The following is a 14046-nucleotide window of genomic DNA, read 5'->3' as shown; positions in this document are numbered from 1 at the left end:
TACCGGGGCAATCAGGGATGTGTGATTCAGCGACACTGTCTGCCTGTACAGTTTCCACATGCTACTCTACCTCAGTGCTCAAGGGAGTCTCGGCTGTGAGGCTCCAAGTCGTTGCCACATTGGGTTCCGTGGAACTGTTGTCCTTGCCACGGGTGAGCAGCGGCCCGTGGGAGCTGCTTTCACAGTGCCTGGCGCCTGGTTTCACGTTCTGTAAAGGAGTTTGCTGGAGAGCAGCACCGTGCTTGCGGCGAAGAAGGGAAAGGTGTATTGTGGACTCCGCGTGGGTGGCCCCTCCGGCCCCTGGGTGTCCCCCGGAAGGAGGGGCCACGCTGGAACTGCTGGGGGAGGTCAGTGCTCAGCCAGGACGTTGGGTTCCAGGAATGAAATGATGCTCCTGCTAGGACTTGACCTTGGAGTGGCAGGTGGTGTGACCGCCTTCTCAGATGCTCGCTCCATGGGCCTCCGTGGCAGCGGCGTCCCCGGGGTCTCCCAGACCCACGGCACTGAGGCGCCCGCTCCCCACCCCGGGGGTTACCCGGGTCGTCTTGGTGAGAACGGGTCCCTCTTTTCCTGCTCCCTTTTATTTATGTGACCCCCCAATTGTCTTGTTTTGTATCTTTTTTTAAACTGTAAATTGAATTGTGAAATATTGTACAAATAAATTATACTCTTTTTCCAAATACGTATTGAGTCTTGGGCGTCCTATTCCCCCTCCGCTGAGGGTTTCCTGCTACGTTCACAAAAGCGCTGCTAGTTCTGAGTCGGGGTTACACCAGGTTTTAGCGAGTCGGCCACTTCACAACAAGGGGTCGGGTCTGATGACGGAGTCCACGCCCAGAAGTGTCCACGTGGGCAGTGCCAACCTTTTCCGTTAAATCCAAAGTTTTCATTTTGGATTCACTTTGTGAACGGTTTTCCTATGGGATGAGGCTGACTCCACTTCAAGATGTAGCCGGAGTGCTGAGACTAGGGACATACAGAATGCTTGTATTCATACTTTTATAAAGAGAAGGTAAGCCCTAGTCAGTTTGCTCAGTGGTCAGAGCATCAGTCCCAGGTTTGATTCCGGTCAAGGGCATGTACCTCAGTTACAAGCTTGACCCCTGGCCCTGGTCGGGGCGCATGTGGGAGGCAACCAATCAATGTGTCTCTCTCACATCAGTGTTTCTCTCTCTGTTTCTCCCTCTCTCTTCCACTCTCTCTTAAAAAAAACAACAACAAAAAAAAAAACAGCCCTAACCGGTTTGGCTCAGTGGATAGAGCGTTGGCTTGTGGACTGAAAGGTCCCAGGTTTGATTCCGGTCAAGGGCATATACCTGGGTTGCGGGCACATTCCCAGTAGGAGGTGTGCAGGAGGCAGCTGATTGATGTTTCTCTCTCATTGATGTTTCTAACTCTATCCCTCTCCCTTCCTCTCTGTAAAAAATCAATAAAATATATTTTTAAAAATCAATGGGAAAAAATAGAAAAACAAAGAAGTTAGTTTGCTTAATATAAAATGACCCAACATACTTATGAAAACGGTAAGTGTTAATGAAAGTGCATAATTCGTGCCGATCATGCTGCTTCATGCAGCTGGGTCAGCAGGTGAGTCCCTGCATGGGTTCCCCTCCCGCTGCGTTGTCACAGGGCCAGCCCCGTCTGGTCGAACCCCAGCTCTCTCTGTTTCATGGTCCCCTGGTCCTGGCCGTTTCCCAGCCTTTGCCCCTTGGCCCAAGGCTGCGTCAGGAGCCTCACTTCGTAAACAGCCACAGATCCCAGCCCCGCAGCCTCGGCTGCTTTGGACGCAGAGCGGGTGATGCGAGCCCTGAGCGCCCTCTCCCAGGCTCCCAGTGTGTTAAGGAGAGGCTGGAATGAATGCTGCTTCTAAAGGAACATTTACGAAGCTCACCCACGTGCCAGCGATCTCACTGTAAACGAGTCAGCTCCATAACTAGTGCAGCTCTGGCCGTCGCTTTGCTGGGGCTGAGGAGCCTGATCTTATCCTTTTCCCTGGAAGGAAAAGTGAGGTGGGATCTGACCACTGGAGGCCCTGGCTTCCCCTGGCTTCCCCTTTGCTGCTCCTGCTGCTGCTGGTGGGGGACTTGCTGCTCGGATTGGGTCCTGGATTCCCAAACACACACGGACCCTGCGGGACTTGCCAGCCTGCCGGGTGCTTCTGGCTTGGCCTTGCCTGGGAAAGGTAGTGATAAAGGCAGGTGCCCCGCATGGCATCTTAGAGGACAACCACACACCCAGGACGTCCTCTGGACAAGCGCCCGTGACTCCCCCGCCGCCCGCCCTCCCACAGCATCATGGAGCACCTGCAGCGGGCCAGACAGTGCGTCCTGTCAGCTCAAGGCTTTTGGTCAGTTCCGTTCTCTCCAGCCCTTCATCTTGCTCTGCTCCAAGCTCAGCCCCATCCCACGGGACAACCGAGCCCCGACGTGCCTGGAGTGAGGGCCCATGAGTGGGCATCATCGATATTTGAGCACATTGTGCACGGCTGATGGGCCTCCAGGCCGGTGCTACCGCGTGGGCAGCGGAATCTGGGGATGTCCCTCAGGGCTGTGGGGCAGGGCTGGGGGACTTCTGGGCGGTTCAGCCCCTTGCCTGAGCCCTACTGCTCTCTGAAGGAAGCCCCCACATGGACTCCAGCTACTTTTTCCTGTGTGCTGACCACCTGGGAGGGACAGTGCACTCCTCCCCTGTTGAGATCCCTGGACACCTGCTCTTTTTGGCCAAAAAAAAGACTGTGAGTCCTCATCCGATTTACCCTCCTGCCCCATCGCGCTGGGTAGACTCCCCATCCGGAGCACATACTCTCGGCGTTCTTCCTCCGCCCTCTCTGGGACTATCAGAGAAATTATAACAGCAAAGAACCCTGGGCAACACTGCCACCTGTGCCCCTGGTCCCTAGGTGTCTGCTCAGTGGCAAGAACACCAGGGACTGGAGCAGTTACTTGGGCCGGCCACAAGGAGGTGCCAGCTCCCCAGCTCCGAGGTGAGAAGCTGGCCCAGTCTCCTAAAGGGACGCATGCCTAGAACTGGGAATGTGTGCCCTGCCCGCTTACCCTCATTCTTACAAAAGTCTGTGCGTACTGGTACAGTGTTCTCTTTAAATATGAGTCACACTGGCTGCTGGGAGCGCTCCATCCTGCATCAGCCCCGCAGCCTCGGCTGCTTTGGACGCAGAGCGGGTGATGCGAGCCCTGAGCGCCCTCTCCCAGGCTCCCAGTGTGTTAAGGAGAGGCTGGAATTAATGCTGCTTCTAAAGGAACATTTACGAAACTCAACCACGTGCCAGCGATCTCACTGTAAACGAGCCAGCTCCATAACTAGTGGAGCTCGAGCCGTCGCTTTGCTGGGGCTGAGGAGCCTGATCTTATCCTTTTCCCTGGAAGGAAAAGTGAGGTGGGATCTGACCACTGGAGGCCAAGCCTTCCCCTGGCTCCCCCTTTGCTGCTCCTGCTGCTGCTGGTGGGGGACTTGCCGCTCGGATTGGGTCCTGGGTTCCCAAACGCACACGGACCCTGCAGGACTTGCCAGCCTACTGGTGTTTGGCCCTGAGCGAGGCACGAAGGTGCTGCCCCATCGTCTTAGCATTCCCTCTTGTTCATAAATTCCCAAATTGTCCCAAAGCATTGAGGAGTTTGGAGTGTCCGGAATGATGGGAGGGGACAGCATAACTAGCCCTCTCTCCGGCCCTGACCAGCGGTTGCCCAGCTTGGCCGGAAGCCCCTCCTTTCTGGACACGTTGGTAGAAAGTGCTCCTGCCGCTCAGGCTGGTTGTGCGGAGTGGGTCTCCCTGAAGGGCGTTCGCTCGCGAGTCCTCCTCTCTGGCAGCTGGCTCACACCTCGTCGCTCTGCCTGTCCCCTGGCCTTCCCTCCTCCAGGCCTGCGAGGCTTCAGCTCCCTTCAGAGGACATGGTGTGGTCCTTGTGGAACCGGCCCTGCCTCCAGCTCCAGCCCGTCGTTCAGTGTCCTGCCCTGAGCTGCCGTGGCGGGGTGTCTGCGAGCGTCCACCCCTGGCGAGACCAGACAGCAGGACTGCGGTGCCCCTCCAGGCGATTCGTGGTCAGCAGTCCTGCCTCTGCTCCCCCGACCACGGCCAGCCAGCGCCTCCGCCTGCTGGGCCACCTCCCCCAACTTGGCCTTTATCTTCAACTCCAAGCAGGTGCCCAGGGATTTAACAGTCGGACAACTGACCAGGGCACATGATAAACAAAGGCTGCTAGCTCTCCCCTGTTTCACTTCCCCGCCATTTCCCCTGAGCCTCTTATAAATAACCAGACCACGAGCTTTTACTCAACTTCCTCATTCCTACACCTGGCCCCGCTCCCCGGGTCCCTGCCTGCTGTCATTTCTAGGCTCTCCCCCCAAATGAAAAGGGTGTCAGTCAGCGAAACGTCTGTTAGAAAGAGTTTATTACAAACAGATGAGGTACGACTTCTATAGCATTCATGCAGAGGGCACTCAGGGTCCTAAAACATCGGGCGCGTGAACGGTCGTGGGAGAAACGGGGCAACAGCCCTGCTATGGGGCTCAGGGGCGTGGGACCCTGAGGAAGATGGGGGAGAGCCGGGGGAGCAGGGACGACATGATGGGAAGATCATTTTCCTCACCAGGAAGACGGTGCCAGCCGCCCAACCTAAACCACATCCTGCATGAGGGGGGGGTCTCGAGTCTCAGGCTGGAAACCACATGTGGAAACCACATCGCTCACCACAGCTTCCTCCTGGTCCCTCCCCTCTACGGGGATGAGCACGGGTGACTAACAAAGAGGACCCCGGGAGGTGAGGGGCAGGGGAGACACAGCCCTTAGCCCGGGAACTGGGCCAGCCGGCGCCGGGCCTTGGTCAGCCGCGCCAGCCGCTCCTTCAGGAACTTCCTCTTGTCGCTGGTGTCGCTGTGCTCCTTGAGGAGCCAGTCGTACTTCTCCTTGTCCTGCAGCAGCTGGAGCATGGCCTTCTGCAGCTCCTGCCCGTACGACCGGAGGATGAAGAACTGGATGATCAGAGGGATGTGGCTGGACAGGCGGTTGCTGGCCTCCTGCAAGGGACGGTTCACAGAGGGGTTGAGGGGACACTGAAGGAAAGTCCCCATCGTGACTTTCGCCACGTGAGCACCCGGCGGGACCGGACCCAGCAGGTCTCAAACCTCGGTGCTAGGGGCAGCGAGGGACCACACAGGTCCCTGCGGTGCAGAGGGCGCGGCTGGGGGCTGGGGTCAGGGGCCCGCTGGGCTCCCGCTGGCTTGTCCTGACGATGAAAGGGTCACTTCTGATGGGAGACCGTCAGATGTGCCCCAGAAAGGGAAACGGGGGACACGTTCGCACTATTTACAACTCTGCCCCGAAGATTTTATGCTGTTTTTTTTTTAAGTCAACACTAAGATGTGTAGCAGAACAGTGATGGGCTATCAAAAGCCACAGAAGGGCCCAGGGAGTTCCAGGCAGGTGGACAGTTAGTTCAACCCCTGCTCCCCACCCGCATCCCACCTGTGAGTGAAGGGTTTCTCTTTCTCGAGACAGGCCATCTCTCCGGCAGCTCAGAGAGACTCACTCGCACTGAGCAAGGGCTGTGACCTCTCGGCGCCTCGGGTTCCTTCTCTATAAAATACCAGCACCGGCCTCACGGGATGGTTAGAAGGTGACAGTTTGGAAAGATGCCAGGCGTGAAATGAGTCTAGAGCAGCGGTTCTCAACCCGTGGGTTGCGACCCCTTTGGCGGTCGAACGACCCTTTCACAGGGGTCGCCTAAGACCATCCTGCATATCAGATATTTACATTACGATTCATAACAGTAGCAACGTTACAGTTATGAAGTAGCAACGAAAATAATTTTATGGTTGGGTCACAGCATGAGGAACTGTATTTAAAGGGCCAGAAGGTTGAGAACCACTGGTCTAGAGGGTCAGTAACGTGGAGGTAGCACACACGCTACGGGTTCTAGAGGGGGCGTGAGCCAGGAGGGCGGCCTGTCCCCAGACAGAGACGGAGGAAAGAAGAAAAGGGACAGGCTGGCAGGGGCATGCAGGCGGGATGCTGGGGGCCACCCGCACTGAGGTCTGATGCTGGAGAACGGACACGAGCTGAGGGACGGCTAATATCTGGAGCGACCCAATCAGGCACCCGAAGCAGCTCCCTGCAGGTAACACTGATCGATCTAAAGCAAGTGCTAGGTCTGCCCCAGGTCTGATGGTCACGCTCATGTGTCAGCTGGGCCAGGCAACAGTCCCCAGGTATTCGGTCAAACACGAATCGAGGTGTCCTGTGGATGTGGCTAGCACCTACAATCAGCTGGCTTTAATGAAGGAACATGTCCTCATCATGTGGGTGGGCCTGTCCAATCAGCTGAAGGCCTTACGAGAAAGAAATCCTGCCTGTACACGGCAGTTTCGACTCCTGCCCAGGAACCTCCAACCCACCTCGCCTGATGGCCTTCCTACGAACCCTGGACTTGCCCCGCCAGCCCCCACAACCCATCAGCCAGCTCCTAGAAACACATTTCTTTTCCTTTTTAAATTTTTTAAATTTTTTGTTTGTTTTTGTTAATCCTCACCTGAGGATACGTTTCCATTGATTTTTAGAGAGAATTGAAGAGAGAGGGAAAGACAGAGAAAAACATCGATTTGAGAGCAACACATTGATTGGTTGCCTCCTGCAGGAGCCCTGACCAGGGCCTGGGCTGGGGAGGAGCCTGCAACCAAGGTACATGCCCTTGACCGGAATTGAACCCGGGACCCTTTGGTCCACAGGCTGATGCTCTATCCACTGAGCCAAACCGGCCAGGGCTAGAAACATATTTCTTTACCTACATCTATCCTATTGGTTCTGTTTCCCTGGTACAACCCTGACTGATACACCAGAAATCTCATTTATGCTCCAGATATATGATGCATGAATAATTCCAAGCACTGCAACATCCCTGCGGTAGCAAAAGACTGGAAACACACTATGCCTACAGCAGGATACGTCCATAAAATGAGAGACTCCGCTGCCATGACAAAGAATAAGGCAGCACCCGTGAGCGGGAATGGAACAATCTCCAAGGTGCAGTAAAGGAAGCAAGATGCCAAGCAGCACACACAGCTAACCTTGGTGTAAAAGCCATTTGCATGTATACATACATCGCACACACACACACACGCACACACGCACACACGTGTATGCTGTCCCTTGGAGGACATCGAGAACCTGGAGGACTGCGTCTGCTGCTGCTGGGGAGGGGATGGCATGGCTCCGGGTGGGGTGGGTGGGAGACCCACTCTCCACTGTCACTCGCCCTGTTTTGGATTTTGTGCGTGTGTGCGCATGACCTACTCTAACAGGTTCTGTGAGGCAGGTGAGCAGACACAGGGTAAGTTTCGCTGCAGGAGAGGCCAAGGTGCACAGGCGTCCTGTCTTGCCCTTCACTGGCTTCGCTCACATGTGTGCACCTCCCAGTGTTAGCGGACACGGAGGTTAGAGCCCTGTGGCTGGGGGCGTGGCGTTCCCCCGGGAGCATTAAAAATGCGGCATCTGGGTCCAGCTCAGACCTTCGATCTGCCCCTGCATGTCAACAAGACCCTGGGAGGTCAAGTGTGAGAAGCAGGGCTTCAAGCACAGGAACGATGAAGGATGGAGACACCTGGGAAAGCAAGGGGTGATTATGTGCTCTACGTGTCCAGGTTTCTCGTGTCCCAGCGGTTCTAACTAAGGTGGCTCAGCTGCCGTGTGCAGCCTGCCCGGGATGCATCAGATGCCCCTTCGTGTCATGAAACACAGAGAAGCAATCAAAGCTCGCGTCTCCAGGAGCAGCTTCTGTGTGTGCAGCCGCCATTGCATCCCACGGCTGCGCTAAGGGAGTTACACCCACTCATCCCCCCGAATAGTCACTGGAAACCTACGAGGAGGTGTCATTTTACAGAGAAGAAAGCTGAGGCTCAGAGGGGTTAAGGAACTTGGCCGGGGCCACACAACCAGTCAACACCGGGTGTGAGTGGCTCTTAGTCACAGCCTCTTCTCGTCATCAGAGGCCGAGTTGCTTCTATGGAGGTGAACAAAGGGCAGAAAGATGGAGCTGGCTGGTGGGCAGCTCACGGAGACAGTAAGTCAGGAAATGAGACAGAAAGTGTCTTTCGGAGACACGGGCAGACTCACCAGGCGGTAGGCCAACAGGTGTTGGAGGATTTCAGCGAGGGAGCAAGTCAAAGGATCCTCCAGAGAGGACGTCTGCTCGCGAGAACTCCCCTTCTGCTCTTTGGATTCCTTCTCTCGGATCTTCTGCAGCGCAGCCCGGTACGCTTGGTCTTGGCAGTAGACAATCTGCTCCATTTGGAAGTGCAGTCGGATGGACTTCTCCGCTTCTTTTTCTTGTTCTGACTTAATGTCTTCAATTTTGGACTAATGCGCAAGAGAAACACAACACCGTTTCCCTCCAGAAAGCAACCCCTGGGTCAGAGGAACTGGGTTAGACACAGAGCCCCCAGCTAGCAGGCTCCCAACTGGAATTACAACAGCACGCTGCTTCGGGGCAGCCTTCTGCGCCCCGTTTGGCTTATCTAAGATGGGGTTCCCACCCTCCACAGAGGCTCAGAATTCCTGAAGAGCCTGAACCGCACACGTGACCAGACCCCTCGTCCCCAGAGCCTGAGGACTCAGCCTCTTTTGTTTCTCTTGTCCTGGCCTTTCATGTGGTGAGTGTATACCCATCAGAGAGCTCTGGGATAAGAGGGATGAATTGAAGTCAGTCAAATAGTCAAATTCATTCTCTCTCTCTCTCTCTCTCTCTCTCTCTCTCTCTCTGGTTTGTTCCTGGGACTTAGAGAAACTGGCTACCTGGGAGCCCGGGCATCTTCACACAGAAAGCACCTGGACCCCCACCTCACCGAGCGCCAGGAAGTGGGACGTGCCCTGCCAGTGCGGCCTCAGGGTTTCCTCCTGTGTTCACACAACCTCTGAGGTGAGGAAGCTGCTCTCAGCCGTGCGCGGTGGAGGAGGAGCTGCAGGCCAGGCAGGCTAAGCGGCCGCCGAGCCCTCCAGCTCCTGCACAGCAGAGCCGGCCTCCCGTCTGTGCTGGGTGCTCGGGACTGAACGTCTGTGTCCCCCAGATTCATATGCTGACATTCTAACTCCAATGTGCTGGTTCTGGAGGGAGGTCTAGGTCAGGAGAGTGGAGTCCTCAGAATGGGACCGATTAGTGCCTGTAATGGGATTAGTGCCTGTAATGGGATTAGTGCCTTTAATGGGATTAGTGCCTTTGCAAAAAGAGACACCAGAGGTCCCTCCCCTCTCTGTCTATCTGTCTCTTTCTTTCTCTCCCTTTTATTGCTTCTAATGAGAATTCACTGGTCATATAATAGTAAGATTCACTAATAAACTGCATAATTTGATTCTCCAAATATACAGTAAAGTTGCAACGGTCTTAAATCCAGGAAATCTATTTTCTAGCATCAGGGTTCATTATTTTCTTTTTAAACAAATGGTTGGTTTTACCTTGCAGGTTCTGAAAAGGTTGAAAAACTCCTCATAATTTTTCTTGGAAACATCTGCGAAGGCAAGCCGGACCATATCTGATGAAAGTAAAACAAAAAAGCCCAGTATTAGTAGGATCATTCATCATCTTAATAGATTGCAAAAAATAAGAGGATAAGATAACAAGAACAAAAGTGCCCTCCATCCCTCCCTCCTCCCCCATCTCCCTCTCTTCACTAAAAGAAGAAGGCGTGCTTTTTGGCTTAAGAGCTCCCTAAAAGAATTTTAAATATATTTTTTTGTTGATTTCAGAGAGGAAGGAAGAGATAGAAACATCAATGATGAGAGAGAATCATTGATTGGCTGCCTCCTGCATGCATGTGCCCTAAGGGGAAATCAAACCCATGACCTCCTGGTTCATTGGTCAATACTCAACCACTGAGCCACACTGGCTGGGTCCTAGAAGATTTATAAACCTAATGTCCCCAGCATACTTATTTAACATTTGAAGTTTTCATCCCAAGTTTAAAAAGTTGCAAAGAATATGATTTCTAGTAAGATATATCTATCTATCTATCTATCTATCTATCTATCTATTAACATTTAATAGTCAAAACTCACATCATTCTTTTAAATACATCAATAAGATCTAAACATCCACATTATCTATTTGAAAAGAAATACACAAATAAGCTCTTAGTTAATCAGAAAATGTACATTATTTTCATTTCTGAAACCTGTATTTCCATTTGACTTCCTCACAGAATTTATCCTAACAGTATCTTTATGCTTGAAAATCTTTTACTGACTCCACACTTTATCATTCTAAAACAGAAGTTTATATATACACTAGACGCCCAATGCACGAAAATTCGTGCAAGAGTATGCCTCCCTTCCCCCGGCTCCCAGCACCGGCTTCTCTCTGGCACTCGGGATCCCGGCTGGCTTCACCCCGGCTCCCAGCTTCCTCAGGAAGGATGTCTGGAATAATGTCCGGAAGACATCTGGTCTAATTAGCATATTACCCTTTTATTAGTATAGACTAGAGGCCCGGTGCATGCAGGGGGGGTGGGGGGGGGAAGTCCCCTCAGCCCAGCCTGCACCCTCTCCAATCCGGGACCCCTCAGGGGATGTCCAACTGCCGGTTTAGGCCCGATCCCTGTGGAATAGGGGACTGCTGGCTTCTAACCACTCACCTACCTGCCTGCCTGATTGCCCCTAACCCCTCTGCCTGCTGGCCTGATTGCCCCCTACTGGTCCCCTGCCAGCCTAGTCGCCCCCTAACTGCCCCCCTGCCAGCCTGGCCACCCCATAACTGCTCCCCTGCCGGCCTGGTTGCCCCCTGTCTGGAAGGAAGTTGGGACGTCCGGTTGACCCGGTCTAATTAGCATATTACCCTTTTATTATTATAGATACTTCTATGACTATAAGTCTCTAAAAACAACATATTTTCTTCAGGAGTGGATTAGAAGGGCACAACTGGTCAACACAACACAAGAACAGATTTTGACATATAATTATTAAGCCTCAAGTAAAATTTTATTAGAAATATACCCCTTAATGAGACTGTAGAGTAGCCACAGCAGTGGGCAGAGTGGAGGTGTTGGGTCATAAGAAATGTGCATTTGGTCTTTGCCCCTGGTTCCTGACACACAGCTCTCCCATTCCTTAGGCCTTCCTGGGGGTAGGAGCATCTTCTGTCCCAATGAGGGGACTCTGGGTGGCCCTGGGTAGCCCAGGATGGAGGCTGGTTGCCAGGAAGCCCAAGGCTTGATTGGAAACCTGGAACTTCAGCCCAATCTCTCCCAAATTTCCAGCATCGGGGGAGAAGGGCAGGGAAGAGGGATGGAGACTGAGTTAATAATTGTTTATACCTACATGTGTGATAATTGATTATACCTCCATAGAAACTCCTAAATGACAGGGTTCAAAGAGCTTCTAGGTTAGTGACCTGCCCAGAGAGCAGTGGCTCCCAACTCTGTGGGACCTGCTCTTGGGGTACCCCCAGACCTGGCCCTATGTATCACTTTCATTTGCTTCCTTTGTAATAATCAGTCCGTTATGCTACATCAGTAAAGGTAAGTGTGTTCCTGAGTTCTGTGAGCTGTTCCAGCAAATTACCTAGCCCAGTGGTCAGCAAACTCATTAGACAACAGAGCCAAATATCAACAGTACGATTGAAATTCCTTTTGGCAATCAAACTTTTTAAACGTAAACTATATCGGTAGGTACATTGTTATTAACTTAATTAGGGTCCTCCTAAGCTGGCCTTTGCTAAAAACGTCCTCAATCTGATTGAGGTACGTTCGCTGAGGTCGACCCCTTCCAACTCTCCCATCCACACTCGTCTTGTATACTTGTTTCAGATAGATGAGTGTGGAAGGGAGAGTTGGAAGGGGTCAACCTCAGCGAACGTACCTCAAAACAATGTACCTCCCTGTGCTGCGTATCACGGTATGCCGACCACTGACCTAGCCTGAGGAGGGAGCTGTGGCAACTCTGATGTATAGATAGCTGGCGACTGCACCCGAAGCTGGGGTCTTGTGGCACAGAGCCTTTGAGCTGTGCCACCTAACTCTGGGTAGTTAGAATTGGAACTGAATTGAATTGCTGAACACCCAGTTGATGTCCAGAGAACTAGAGAACTGGTTGGGCTTGTTATAAAAAATGTGTACACACACACACACACGAACAAGAGGCCCGGTGAACAAAATTCGTGCACTGGGGGAGGGAGTGGTGTCCTCAGCTCAGCCTGTGCCCTCTTGCAGTCCGGGACCCCTCAGGGCATGTCCACTTGCCGGCATAGGCCCGATCCCCCCTGGGCCTAAGCCAGCACTCAGACATCCCCCTTGCAGTCCGAGGTTCTCACAGTCCAGGACCCCTTGCTCCTTACTGCCCACCAGCCGCAGATGTGGGAGAGGCTCCTGCCACTGCTGCTGCGCTCTGCTGCCACTGCTGCTGCCATGAACCAGCTCTGGCTGAGGGGGGGAGCGGGGGGAGGGAGTGCCGCTCAACCAGAAACTGGCTTGCTGCTACATAGCACTGGCCCCACCCCCCGCCCACTGGTGGGGGGGGCTGGGCCAGCTGGAGGGAGGGCCGTGGGAGGTTGAGGTGCCCTGGTCGTGCTCCATCCCGCCTCTGTGGAGGCACCAGGACCACGCAGCCCCCTCTCCCGCCGCCTCTGCGGAAGGAGGGGCGCCGGGACCACCATGGCTGGCCTGGCAGCACAGGCTCGCTGGCCCCGCCCCCCTGCCCACTGGGTGTTCAGGAAAGTCGTTCTTGCCTCAGCCCTTGCAGCCCCAGCTTCGTCCGGAAGGTCATCTGGAAGGATGTCTGGAAAGACGTTTGGCTGTCTGGTCTAATTAGCGTATTAGCTCCTTATTATATAGGGTAAACAGAGCCACTTTAAAATGGAGAAACTGCCTTGCTCGCCTTATGCCTCAAACTGCTGAGATGTTAGAACAGGCAAAACGGCCTTTGATCTGGGCCGAGGGTAACACTGTGTCCCAAAGCACTGACTGTAAGGATCACACGAAAGCAGATAGGATTTCAACTGGACTGGAAATGAAAACTGTTTAGAATTAGCGTCACTCCGTCAGCTTATCAGCACCAACAGCAATGCCTTCCTTCTATGGAGGCAACTGTCCCCTTCCCTTTCTCATCGATCCCCCTGGCCTCTCCCTCCTCAGCGGAACACCATTTGGGCTTCTGCCTGAATCAGTGTTTCCCAAGTAGCTCTTCTTATTGATCTCAAAGAACTGCACTGCCCTACTTTGGCCTTTTATTTCTAGGTGAGCGGGTGGCTGGTGCTGCGAACCCAGGGGAGAGCTCTGCGGCCTGGCACTGGCCTGAAGGCAGACCCGGGAGGACTCACCGGTGATCTTATGCAGCATTTCCACCGCCGGCTCCTCCAGGGTCTTCACTTGCTTCTTTATGATCGTCTCAAACGTCTTGTAATTCACGAACCCTGGCAGCTCTCTGCCGCGATACTGATTTTCAAATCTCCTGATCTGTCTAAAAATATCGTCATAACCTACCGTGGGAAGAAAGAGCTCTGAATTATTTTACAAAAATAAGGTCGCCAGCTTTTCTAAAGACAGCGCCATCCTGGACTCTCTGAAAGCACAGAGTGGCACGAAAAAAAAACCACATCTGATTTGCAAATCGAAAAACAATCAGGGGTTGCAATAGCAAAAGAGGCCTTAATGTACTTTCCCTTGGTCATCTTGAGAGGGCAAGGATAGAGCCAGGGCACGCTGCCAGCGAGCAGTGACTGCAGACCTATTCTTTAAAAGGTACTTGCGTATGAAAGTTTGTCCATCAATTGGGTTTTTACCAAAGCAACTGCATCCTAATAGAACATTATGACTTGCAGGTCCTTAAGAAAGTGGGATTGACAGTGAACACCACCTGGAATTCCCTAGGCATCCCTTCTTCACGTGCTGTCGCGTGAGTAGGAGGACTGTGCAGATCAAGTGGGGTCACACAATACCCGGCACACAGGATCGTATTAGTGTGATATGTTTACTATGTAAAAACCACTTGGCTTTTTCTTCATATGTTTGGAATTCCTTGTTAAAATATATTATATATATATATATATATATATA

The 14046-nt window shown here is 53.1% G+C and overlaps 1 protein-coding gene across 2 annotated transcripts in view; it reads right to left on the bottom strand.

Moving 5' to 3' along the window:
• Positions 1-4388: 4388 nt before the first annotated feature.
• The window catches only part of MX1 (MX dynamin like GTPase 1), a 28858-nt gene continuing 19200 nt past the window's right edge, over positions 4389-14046 (bottom strand). For both annotated transcript variants that reach the window (XM_014446771.2, XM_006104436.3), the window contains 4 exons: positions 13311-13469; positions 9458-9534; positions 8123-8365; positions 4389-5031 (listed from right to left, as the gene is read on the bottom strand). In XM_014446771.2, coding sequence (XP_014302257.1) covers positions 4801-5031; positions 8123-8365; positions 9458-9534; positions 13311-13469 — 710 coding nt within the window. In that variant the 3' untranslated portion in view covers positions 4389-4800. The remainder of the gene's footprint in view (positions 5032-8122; positions 8366-9457; positions 9535-13310; positions 13470-14046) is intronic.

The sequence above is a fragment of the Myotis lucifugus genome, unplaced genomic scaffold (assembly GCF_000147115.1).
Source record: "Myotis lucifugus unplaced genomic scaffold, Myoluc2.0 scaffold_571, whole genome shotgun sequence".
NCBI classification, from domain to species: Eukaryota; Metazoa; Chordata; class Mammalia; order Chiroptera; family Vespertilionidae; genus Myotis; species Myotis lucifugus.
This window is presented reverse-complemented; position numbering and strand designations above follow the sequence as displayed.